Source organism: Rhodnius prolixus, unplaced genomic scaffold (genome assembly GCF_049639745.1).
Source record: "Rhodnius prolixus isolate KJV_2025 unplaced genomic scaffold, Rpr scaffold_6, whole genome shotgun sequence".
NCBI lineage: Eukaryota > Metazoa > Arthropoda > Insecta > Hemiptera > Reduviidae > Rhodnius > Rhodnius prolixus.
Window position 1 is genome coordinate 7,366,873 of NW_027411634.1, and position 12,988 is coordinate 7,379,860.

Below are 12,988 nucleotides of genomic sequence, written 5' to 3' on the forward strand. Positions count from 1 at the left end.
AGACTGTGCTTGATATATTTATCTAGATGTCTTAAAATTAGCGAACTGCTGAAGAAAACGGACTGTGGCCACAGAAGACACCAAGGTTGCCTAATGAAAATTCTACTCGCAGAAGGCTTCTGCTATTTTATAAGGTTCTGTAATCATGTCTTAGATTAAAGAGGGAATCTTATATGTACCTTAAAGATCAGTGATTGTGAACTAAGTAATTGCCCATATCAATTATCTGTGTTAATTACGTGAGTTGAAAGTTAGTGTTGTTTGTGAAGTTAGGCTGGGATAATCGCTGCGATGCTCATACTAACTCGACAAGAAGTGGCTGTTCCACATCCCCTCGAGATATATTACTTTAGACAGCCACGACCTGAAGTCATGGTCTTACCTTGTTTAAAAAATATGTCTTTTATTTCAATTAGCTTTAATCAATTAGAAAGCAACCTAAACTATAATTCTCATCAGTTTGAAAAACAAACAAGACAAAAATGAATGATTTACAAGTGGAATAAAATTCTGAAGATAATTTTGGACTTGTTTTCACGAAAATTTAGAGGTTTCAAAACAATATTTTGAAAAATGGTAGAAAAAAGGAACTACTGACAAATCAATAAGTGAAATAACAGACAGAATTCTTATTTTTTTTATTTCATTAAAAGATGTCTTCGTTTGAAAATATGATTTTCACTTTACCAGAAACCTCAAAGTACTACACATATTTATGAAGGGAATAAAGTGTGAAGTGACATTGTACAATTCTTAAGAAAAAGAAAAGTGAAGGATTATTTAGTTACTATAAAATATATTTTCCAAGTATGTTATTTCTATGTTTTCTACGAACATTCAGTTTTAAAAATCTTATGTATATATTATTAATAACAGACAAATTCAAAAACCACTTCTACAGGCAACAATATGGGATAAATTGTGGAAATATAAGGCTGGTGAACACGTCAGAGAAGTTTGGTGTGTTTAGAGCCACCTGTTGGATTTTGCAAGACCCCCCCTCATGCCGGCACACACCAGTTGGTGCCTTCCCTCACCGACCCCTTAGCAACAGTTGGCAGACCAAACCAGAGCTACTCTCCTCACCGCCTCACCCCTAGCAACCACTCAATATTATCTGACCTGAAAACGTAATACCTGTCGTTGGTTATATTTTCGTTCTTCAAATGGGAGACATATTTTATGTAAGAAAGGCTTCAGTTTCACTTGCAGTCGTATTTTAAACGATATATTGGATTCCTAAGATTTCTCAAGTGAGTTACATGAAAGAAATAAATTTCAGTATTCCTTCAAAAGTGAAAATTGGAAATAATTTCCAAGGAAACTAAATTCAAAATATTAAAATTTAGCATATGTATCATTTCAACCATAACTGAAATATATTTCAGTTAAATTTTATAAGAATATATCGTTCTTTTTTTTTAATTTTTGATGTATTATAATATATTAGCGATTCGAATATCTCTTTATAACAGGAATGTGGAAAGAATTTATTTGTAAGTTTGTAATGTGTTTTAAATTTGTAAATTTAAAATTTTTATTTCATTGTGAACAAAAGTAAAAATTTTTCTAATTGAATTTGGAACGTTACATAAAATTTAAATAAAATCGCTGCTCCCCCAAAATTGCATTAAAATTAATACAAATTTTGTAAAATGTTCCGCTGAGATAATTTTTTAAAAATTTATGCAAGTATATGTCATATGATTTCTTAACAATACTATTATTATCATTGGAAAATTTCAATATTTTTTCTTAGATTAGATTCCATTATCGTTAACCATCGCGACCCAGAGTGATTATGGAACCTTCTATCCAGTTCTATCTGTTTAATCAAATTAGAGACTATTGCTCCTGTGCAAAATATGTAGCAATGAGTTTTCTTCTCTGAAGGGCCAAAATGTGATTCTTAGAAGGCTTTCTGACTGACGCAATCTGTACAGTGGCTTTTTCTTTCCCTTTTGACAAACCTACACCAGCCATCCGCTGCCAGGACCACGCAATCCCTCAGGTTTCTCCAGTCTACAGTGGCTACAATCATCTCAATGGCCGCCATGCCTTGTTGGTAACGTAGTAAATTTAGGTAAGTTGCTAATAATGAACACTTTTGCCTGCCCCTGGCCTGGGGCCCATTATCATCATCATTAATTGTTGCCATGCGACTATGATAACCTTGTAAGAGTTATTACCCTGTCAGAAACTTTTCAAAAAAATCTCCATCTATTTTATTGGGTGACAGTTTCGTTTGGCTTTAAACAACCATTGTAATAATTTTAGGAACAGAAACTTGAGTAAGACCAAATTGTTTTCATTTTTTAGGTCTTCTTGTTAAACATTGGAAGATTTTTGAAAGCAATTTCCATTCTTTTAAGTAAACTACGATGGAAGATATGATTTTGAATAATTTATAGGGATCAGGATGATCCTTGCTTGTTGTACAATTGGATGAATAATAACATTAAAAAATATTGATAACTATCTCATATTTTGTTTAAAAATGGGCAATAAAATGACAAAGCCACATAATGAAGAACAATCGCATTTCAGTGGTCAACGGGTATTCTTATGCGAACACTGTTATCGGAAAACTGCTGTTAATGCTAATTCATCCATTTGCAGGAATTGTGGCAATATTAACCTCCATGTTTGTTTTTATCCATTCAGCGAACCGATCATACCAATTAAATTAAAACCTAAACAAGATCTATTTCAAGACAGTTTGGAGAGTCTATATGCGAACATGAGCTGTTGTGGCATAATTAAACGTACCGACGAGAAATCTTTCAATAACGTTGCCGAGCAAGAATTGCCGCCAAAGATTAGCCCTGAAGATTTCTTTAATTCGGATCTATTCAATGAGCCAAAGGGTTCTATTCAATATGAAGAACAACGCTTTTGTGGGATACCTGTCTTATTCGAGAAGAGAAATCAAAATGAGGCATCAAGAGAAGTTTCTGTGTATGTTTCACCAACAGATCACCTACAGGTAGATAATTTATCTTATAATTTGCAAGATGCAGGTCCCACACCTTTATCGTTTGACAAACCTACCACAAACTCTGTGCCGACAGGTGAAACAGCTGTATCTTCTAAAACTAATGAAGACTCCGAATTTACTCTAATCGATCCTGATTCGTCCACTAAACTTGATAAGGATTGCTCGCCGGTTAAATATAATACACTTGAATCCTGTAGCAAGCAAGAGGTGACTATTTCAGTATCACAAACAGACCTTTCTCTTACTTCCATTCATCTTACAATTGGTAGCAATGATGATGAGGAAGTTGAGTTCATTCAATGTGGAAATGATTCAGTTACTTTCCATTTTGGAACGCAAGAGGTGGATTCTTTTGAGGATTGGGAAAATTTTAGTGAATTTATGATTGATTTACCATTATATGAAAATGACTCTCTTAAGCCCAGAGAAGCAATTTCGGTCAGTAATGGAATGAAATTGAATTCTTGCAGGACTAGAGACCTGAGTCATTGTATCATGAGTATTGACAGTGATAACATTGTCCAGATTAGTCTGCTGCGAGAAGAGATTGATGGAATCGTCAGGTGTGACACATCGGAAACTATGCAAGATCATTGCAAGGAAACTCTTCAAAACAGTATTACCCAAGCTATAACTAAGAGTAATAACAAAACGTCCTCTGAACAGGTAAATGTTACAGAACTTCTAAACAGTATTTCAGAACCGAAGTTAGAAGATTGTGATGTCAGTTTGAGAGCCCGTAGGCAATGTCCATTCCAGGTGACTGAAGGAAGTCTGTTCCTACCTAAATCACTGAATAACGATGACAGCAGGTGTAGGTTGCCTTCCATAATAAATGAAGATTCATTCTACAGATCCTCACTGCAAGGGCCTAAAGACTCTAAAGTTGAAAACCGTTCAAACTTAAAAATTTGGTCTCATAGTTTTGAAAATGTTCTGCAATTTTGTCATTGTAATAAGGAATTATTAGATTGTGGTGTTTACCATTTAGAAGCTAAGGGTAATGTGCAAGTGTCTTCTTATTCGCAAACATATATCGCTAAGCATACAATTAACCCTCAATTTGAGTTCCATTCACAGAACATTGTTAGTCAAAAAGGACAAAGCAACTTTGTTGTTACAGATCAAGATAATATTGCACTAAATGAGAGCATTCCCTTACAACTACAAGGCACATTTCCCAATGAAGGCTCTGCATTTTATATTTCTACCAATCTAGATGTATCACCAAAAAAATTTGTAAATGTTGCCCACACTGAAGAACAAGTTGTAAATGTTACAGTTTCTGGGTCAACTTTGTCATTAGTTGAAGCCAAAGATGAGAATTCCTTATTGAAAAAAGTATTCTCATTGGTAGAAAATATTATAAACGAATTATTGCCTTATTTCTCTGTAGAGATTATCCACGTATTTAAAAGAATAGATAATCCATTTGTTTTAGACATTTTGATGTCCATAATTAGAGATTTAAAAGCAGCTAAATGTATAATACAACTTGTAAGAGATATTCCTTACAGATTCGTAGCTGATAGTTACTATTTGCTTAAAATACAAAAACTTCTTGGCAAAGTGATCAGTGGTTTACAGCATCTAGAAAATGAGAAAATGTATTGGCCAAAAAGTGTCCAATCCAAACGTTTTTGCGCTTCAGTCTACGATTTCAATTTGGATATATTTGAATCGCTGAAATCTTCAGTTTGTGCAAAACCAATCACAAGGAGTAAATCTCTACCTTTATTTTAGCTTTTTATTCCAACTCTTCAAATAAATTTATTTTAGTGGAACCACTTCAGTTAAAAAAAAAAAAAAAAAAATCGACGCAGAATGACGAAGAATTTTTATTTTAGTGATCTTTGTTGTGACTGTTTTGGTAATAAATGTTTATTTTTGAAAATATTTATTATAATTCCAGCATTATTACTGATAGTTAAGTTAGCATCCCATAGAGGCCTGAGTTAAACTAATATTTTATTTTAAACAAAAAAGCAGAGTTCTTACGTTTAATGTAAAAAACATTCGATGATAGTAATAAATGCTGACTGCCAGTATGTCACGTGAATGAAATGCATTCAACAAAATCAATTTAAAAAAAATCTATTGTGATCAATCTCATACTAAAATTTTCGAGGTTTTAACTTTTTAACCCTTTAAAGTGTGAATTTTATAAAATTTAATTTTCACTAACATTATAAAGATCTTAAATTGCACATCACACATAAATGGCATTTTCACATATTCCTGCTCTCACCAGAATGCAAAAATTATTCAGATAATAGTTGTTGGTCTATACGAATTAAAGAAAATCGTGGGGAGCTCTTTTTTTTTTTTTTTTTTTTTTTTTTTTTTTTTTTTTAAATGAAATCTCAGGAAAATAAAAATTATTTTCATAAAATAGTTTTCAAGCTTCTCCAAGCTTATCGCTCTTCCAACCTTCTCCTTAAGGGATGTACGGTACAAAAAATTATGTTCTTGCTTTTCTCTTCGTTTATTGTTGTCTCCTTTTTATTTTTGTGGAATTATAAAAGTAATTAAGATTAAGAATTGATAATAAAACAATGTAGCGAGTTATGCATGATAAACTGACAAAATCCAATTATTAGGGATAATTTAAGGGAATTATTTAGCTCTGTTAATTTCTACAATAAACAATAATCCTTAATATTATGTAGTGGAGACTGCATGCATTTCTCCGAAGTGGACTTAAATGCAATAATACAAACATATGAAAATAATAAAATGTAGAATAAAGAATAATTTTTTTTTACTTAAAAAAATTTGTTATGTGGCCATAAAAAAAAAACCTTTATCAATCAGACAAATGCTTAGCACAAGAATGGTATGGTAATGAAGAAAACGGTTTGGCGAAGGGAAAACCTTTTAGCAAATTAGTTTTGACTCTAGCCAGCTGCCTGCCCACTTTCTCAGTTTCTGCAGTCCAGGATTAGATTTGGTCTCCTCTAGTTAGGAGTTGCCTTATCATATTCTGCATGGACTTTACTTGGGAAACCTGTTCGACCTAAAGAAGTTGATTACATTCTATTTTCGTAATATAGAGTTTTATCATGCAGAATCTAAATTAAAGCAATTTAACTTCCAAAATTGATATATTGTATTTAATTTTAGTAGAAAATTTCTAATATAGAATGTTACTGAAGTGAATTTACAAAAAAAAGTAGTATCTGGAAGGGCCAGTCATAAATTTCATTCGAAACTAATTAAATGTGGATAGTTATGCTACTCACTATCTTCAGCCGACTGAAGGTGAAACCATGAACTAAAATAAATCGTCCTAAATTCTAAAAGTTGGAGAAAGTGAAAAAAAGAGTCAATTTTCTTAAATTAAACTAAAACTATGTGAAAATAATTAGATAATTATAGATGTCCTAGTTAGTATAGACTGTTTATCATAAAATCATTAAACTTGTAGATTAGTTACTGAGATAAAGTCTCCCACCATTATCTTACCTAGGTTCTTAGTGCTGTTAATATAAATATAAACTAATATATACTGTTCCAGAGATCTTTATACAACAAAAAGTATGGTTGCGTGATCGTATGCCATGATTCTCTGTCGTTTCTTACATCGAACCTAAGAGAGTGGGTTAGACCTTTCTGACCAGAACAATCTGGCTTTGTAATTCATCAGGATAGTTTTAGTAAATGTACACTGAATGCCGTTTATCATCCTTGCCGATGTCAGCTTTGTAGTGGTATTTGCATATCTGGAAATAGCATCTAATGCAGTTTAGATTTAAAGTTCATATACCATATTTTTATATCTTTATTAATAGAATTCATTTTCCATAGCATTGTGCGCCTGCTAATTCTCTACAAAGTTAGGTATTTACAAAACTTGTAGGTTGGTCTGAATTGTATAAGTAGATGATGTAAAATCTGTACATTTTTACTCCATTTTCTGACCAAAGACGACCCTGTTGCTGCAAATACCAGAATAATATGTTGTTTTTCTTTTCTTTTTTAAATACTGAAGCGACTTTCTCTCATTTCTAAATTCATTATGAAAAGTTTCTTCAGCTATGGAATTTTCACCAAATATTTGGTAACTATAGAAGTCTAGTACTTACTTCATAATAACTAATGTACCGGGAAGAGACCTCCAGGGAACATGACGGCCCTGCGATTATTTCAGCCTCTCTGCACAAATTGCACCAAACACCCACTGCCTCATCTCTCACAAAATATTCTATGGACCTGGATAGTTGTGTAACTATTTGGGCGTATTGAGCCCACAAGCGAACTCTAGCGTTTCATTAACAAGTACACATACTAAATACATTCGCATATAGCGTTGTGCTGTGAAAGCTGAGTTCGACTGGGCACGGTAGCGTAGGGTTAAATTTCTTCCCAACAATTATTATTTTTTTTTTTTCGATGGACATGTATTAACATTTCTTTTGACCAAAAGAAGTTTCTTCAGTTATTCTCGGATTCAACACAGTATGCCTGCACTAGTCAGAGCAATTTACATATTTGCTGAAATAAATAATAAATCACTCATCAGAAACATCAACTATAACTGTGACATTGGGTTCAGGCACAGAAAGGTGAAAGCGTCCTTATTTAAACTCGTGGCACCCAGATTAGGGTTTCTTAATTTTCCCCTTAATTAAATTATTTATAAAATTTAGAACTGAAACCCTGGTTCAACTTGGTAAATATTGTATTTACATAAATGTACGAACATTTTTGTCATTGCATGTTATACCAATTCTTCAAACTTTATTTGTAAGATGCGGTCACATGAGTTTATTTCTTAAAATCAGATAAGGTCATTATTGTTTAGGGAGACTTAATGTCCAAAGTAAGTGTTGTGACCGCGGGGGCGGGGGCGGAATCACATTCTTTTACAGTTTTTACGATAATATAAAGTTTATTTCTCACTGGAGCAAAACCTGGAATCTCACGTAAGCCCACGTTCTTAACTCACTACGATAGTGATTTACATACGATTTAATCTTTATATTTCGAGCTATATTATTATTTTTAGTGTACCTAACTTCTGAAAGATTATTTTAATACGGTGTTACGGTGTGACTAGTAGATGTACATTGTGACAGTGTTCACTGAAATCAGGACTGGCTCTACTTTCAAACAATCCAACTTTTTACTTAAAATGATCTGCAACGGCTGCACATCCATATATTAGGTACACCATTTGGAGAGTGAAACTGCAGTAAAGTGACGTGAATAACACAAAATAAAATAAAGAATTTCACAAAGTTCAAAGCTGCGTTTAACTCCAGCTAGTCAAATTATGGCCAAAGAAAATAACGAATTAAAAATAAAATACACTGAAGTCCAAAGTAATATTTCGGATGCATTCTACTATCCTTTTTTTTGCCAACCTAATGCAGAATGTATATCATACTCTTATAAGATGGTCAGTCAGGATTGAACAGTGTGGAAAATGCCACCAAATACCGTTTCATGTTTTCCTTTATTCTACGTACATTATCACAGATGAAATGTAGATGGATGAGTGCCATTTAATGAGGAGGTGATGAGTTTCTGTTAAAAAAAACTTCAAGCTCCGTCATTTGGAGCTAACCAAGGCTTCGATTTGTCGATATTGGCCCATGCGACTGACCCTGAGCGATGTGATTAATAAATAAACACATGACTTGTAAATGTTGTTAAAAAACCTCTGCAGTGCAGGCGAAAATACTCTGCCAGCTAATTGAAACAATCCCTTGCAATGTCCCTGTTCAACCAGACATCGTGCAATTGACATTTAATTGACATATGCATAGCTGTATTTAAAAGATTCTTGGCATGCTAAAGAAATACGTGCGCAATGCAGTTGTGTGATGTGTTGTAATTCTTTATTTCAATTAATGTTTCATTTACTTCAAGCAATTATCAACTCAAATAAACATTTACTGTAAAAAAATGTGAACATCACAAATTACAATCAATACTTTTATTTTAGTGTTACTACATTTAATGTATTTACTATAAATTGTACGCTAAATTGATCCCACGCAAAATTGTTTTTCTATCGATTGTTTATTCTATATTATTAATTCTTTCTTGTTTATTCTGTTATCATTTAACATGGATGAAGATACATTTTAAAGCCATAAGAAGCAATTAATTATTATTTTTATTTTCACCAAAGTCCCTATTACACTTCAAACTATAACCTTCATCATGCCCTGAGTGTTTCATTTTTTTTCTTAATTTATCCATTCCCTACTCCAAAATTTCTATACCAACCTCCTGGATCATCGTAATTTTTTCTCCCAACCTCTTGGCACACCCTTCACCGTGACAATCTACCGCGACGTTTTTTAAATGGTGACACAGCTGCTAAAAAAACAAGCTTCCATCTGCTTCAGACGTAGCGAATTATTCAAAGGCTACGTGAGAAGCAAGAAGCGAACCCGGTTTTAAATAGCTGTGAATTCTGCGTCCGCTTGCCTTTCAAATTCTTTTCCTAATAGAGATACTTGAAAGTATGGACATCCATTGTCACGCAACTCATTGTCAGGTTTGTAAATTAGAATTGTAATTACAAGGATAGAGAGCGTCGTTAGTGTTCACAACAGATTTATTTATTTATTTTTGAAGAAAAAAAACATTTCTTGTGATATTGTTTTTTTTTTATTAATTTTTACTGTGATAAAGAACCTTACCTTTATTTATTTATTTTAGCTCTTTGATGCTGTTTCCGACTAACATTTAATATGAAGCTGATGTTTCAGAATTGGTAATATTGTAGATGCTGAAAACTTTGTATTAATTCCTTTGCAAGGTCTTTTCATTAAATACGTTTTTAAAAAATCTTCAAATTAGTAATTTTAACATTATTATTGTTATAGGGTAAGTCAGCATGGGCAGAAAGGGATCGCCGAGCATCTGAGGCGGTTGTACCTCACAGAGCGAGGCATGCTGACCATAGAAGGTGGATATCTAGGAATCGGGTAAATGTTACATAATCTACTGTCTTATTTAACCAACTTAAGTAGATTAAAATAGATGGCAATTACTTTCTTTGTACCGTATCTATTTTAAAATCAATTACAAATTAAGAAGAGCATCCACCGCCAGTGGCTTACTTAGAAAGACAAAACTAATAATAAATTCATATTTATTATCTGATTTAGACGTGAAATAAATTTCACCCGTTTTTAGCTCTATTTCAAAGTTTATTACTTGAATATCCCATTTGAAATTAAATTTATTGACAAAGCTTTTCCTTCTTCAAGTTTCTTTCGAAAAGTACATTATTGGCCATTAAAATTTATTTTTTTGGGCTCATACCAACAACTTCATTTGTGAGAAGTCTAATTATAGGGGAAACAGTAAAGTTTAGTTAGAATTTATAAGTTTAATTAGACTCTGTTGGTTAGTTCTAGGTAAATAATTGCAACTTTATAGTAGTTTAATACAGTAGTTAATATTATTCATTAATATAATAATATAAATTAATAACTTTCCTAAAGAAATAAATCTTGAGATTAGAATTAGATGTAGGGTGACACTATTCTGTTAGTTCTATGTGTAACTTCGATATTACCGAGGTATTTTTAAAACGAACTGTATTTCGTTTACAAAAACAGGACAATACTTTTTCTTTTTTTTTTAACCATTCAATCAAAATATGGGTACTTTTTACCAATTTGGCTAGAAGTACTTTTTCGCTGGGTTAGGTTGCAGTCATGTATGTTTTCATTTGCAGTCATATCTTAGTCTATGATTTTTAAAATGTGTAAACGAGTTATCAGTCTAAGTTAAAAATATTTGTTAGACATTCCAGCTTGTAGAGCCTGTTTTGTAGTTGTTTTTTATTTTCTACATTTTATTCATTATTTATTGAAATTTCAAGTATTAAATTCTATAAAATATATTTCAGTTCTATTTTGAAGTCTTCAAGCGAATGTCAGACATTTCATTTTCTATTATATGCTCGACTTATTCCTTTAATAGACACAATTATTTAAGCAATTAATATAAATAATGCTTCAAGCAGATCAGATCATAGATTCAGCTTCTAATAGGAGACGAACTAGGAAAGCTGATTAGCAAATGTTTCTTTTATTTTATTTCAATCTTTTTAATACTTGCTTTTAGGGTGTGGGGAAGTGAGATCAAGAAAATTTAATAGCATGTTCTATTTAATATTAGTTCTTACAAATATTTGTACAATACAAGTATATATTTATTTTCTCTTTGTCTCCCTTACTAGAGATTAATATAAATAAATGATTTTAGATCCACGATTCTTCATACGGCGGTAGCAGTAGTGAAGAAGATGATTTCCCCGGCTTGTATCATCAGAGTGCAGCGGCGAATGCTCTGCTCTACGTGGGACTGGGTACAACTGCCATAGGGTTGGTTATAGCGTTCGTAGGTACTGGCGAGAAAGGCTTCAAAACGTTGGAATTGAGGCTGATTGGACCAACCCTTATTGCTGGAGGGCTGCTTTGCTGTTTGCTCAGAATTTTTCTATGTGTTTGTCCTACAAGTTGTATTAGGTTAGAAACATCTTCATTTTGTTTTTCATTTTTGGGCTTAAACATTTGTTTAATATTATGCGATTATTATACAGGCGTAAATTCAGACAAAGAAAGAAAAAAAGGCACATTTCAGCCGAACTTAATAGGCATTTTGATAAGAATGATTATTATCGCCATCTGCCATTTAACGCCAGAACTGCAGAAGATTTCCTTCTAATGGATCAGTCTGGTCAGTATATTTTTTAAATTATTATAGGTTGTAAAAATATAAATAAAAACTTAAAAAATTAAACTCAGCTTCAGAAGTGAAGCAACGGATGAATACTACTGCCATATCTGATTTTTTTTTTGTTCTATAACTATACTTACAAGTGCTGCAGATTATGAATGGTAAGAAATTTAACATTTAACCCACTGAACCAAATTCCTTTTTTGGTAAGCAGAAATCACTCTTGAATCTTTTATTTAATTCCATCAATTTGTCTTCGAATTCTGATCCGGGATATTTCGTATCCGAAATTGAGCCAAGCGCTACTCTTTAAATATTTTTTATAAGAATCTTATGAATGTACTGTAGATAAATGTTAGCGATCCTCTCAGAGGCTCAAGAGAAGAACGATGAAACATTGCCATTGAAGGCATATCTAGAATGTTTACTACTGCTCTGTTATTTTCTTTGCAAAGTTAGTTATTTTCTTTCTTCTTTCAGCTAATAAAAAAACAAAAAAACGGGTGTCCATTTTGCCAGCTGTAGCATCCACATCAGATGGACGAGAAATACCCAAGATTATGGTACCTTCTTCAGAAGAAAGATCACCAGTTCGGGAAGGCAATCTTATTGAACTGAAGCCGCTACACGATAATGCACAAAAAGTAATAAAATATGTATTTCTAAAATTAAAAGTAGCAAGTTTTAAGGTTTTTACTTTCTCTTAATTCTTAACTTTATTTATTTATTTTTTTTTCCGGGACTGATGTTTTGAGAACAAATAACCTTGTGAGAACAAAAATTAGCCTGCAAATGTATGCTTTGTGTTACGTAAATCAAGAACAAAAAATCGTAGAAAGTTCAAATTTGATATTTCTTTTATTTCGAATAAAAGGCAAAATAAATAAATCAACCGGACAATTTACCCAAACGATTTTTCATACATCTTACTCGAAATATTTTCTTTAAATTCTGTGTTGAAGTGTTTATTTTTATCTCTAATATAAGTGTTATAAGTGTTATCACCTAGGTAATAGTAGTACAGTAAGAATTATGTAAAAATTCATTAAAATCATTAAAATTTCGAGTTTGAATACAATCGGTCGAGCAGAAGTGCTACTTATTTTTATATTCAACTTATTTATTTTTAACTTCCACGTACTGTTTGACCAGAGAACACTTCTTTTTATGAGGACAGATTTAAAAGCATGGTTTGTAACATCGCCTATTCCTTAAAAATGTTTTTATTACGATGGTCTTTAAATCCAATTAACTTTAGTGAGAATTCGAATCTTGAGGATT

At 32.3% G+C, this 12,988-nt stretch overlaps 2 protein-coding genes across 3 annotated transcripts in view; both read left to right on the forward strand.

Moving 5' to 3' along the window:
* Positions 1–12,988, forward strand: part of LOC141460375 (uncharacterized) — a 33,731-nt gene that overhangs the window by 10,496 nt on the left and 10,247 nt on the right. For both annotated transcript variants that reach the window (XR_012461925.1, XM_074140306.1), the window contains exons 2-5: positions 9,841–9,942; positions 11,234–11,496; positions 11,571–11,707; positions 12,188–12,351. Coding sequence is in view for 1 of the 2 variants with exons in the window: in XM_074140306.1 (XP_073996407.1) it covers positions 9,841–9,942; positions 11,234–11,496; positions 11,571–11,707; positions 12,188–12,351 (666 nt within the window). In the remaining variant the exon portion in view is untranslated. The remainder of the gene's footprint in view (positions 1–9,840; positions 9,943–11,233; positions 11,497–11,570; positions 11,708–12,187; positions 12,352–12,988) is intronic.
* Positions 1,355–9,401, forward strand: LOC141460372 (uncharacterized). Its single transcript, XM_074140302.1, has 2 exons — positions 1,355–1,496; positions 2,320–9,401. Exon 2 carries the CDS (start codon positions 2,498–2,500, stop codon positions 4,739–4,741), a length of 2,244 nt encoding a protein of 747 aa, XP_073996403.1. The 5' UTR covers positions 1,355–1,496; positions 2,320–2,497; the 3' UTR covers positions 4,742–9,401.

Excerpts from the sequence above, each read along its gene's own strand:
- LOC141460372 (XM_074140302.1), top strand. The coding sequence starts at position 2,498 with ATGGGCAATAAAATGACAAAGCCACATAATGAAGAACAATCGCATTTC.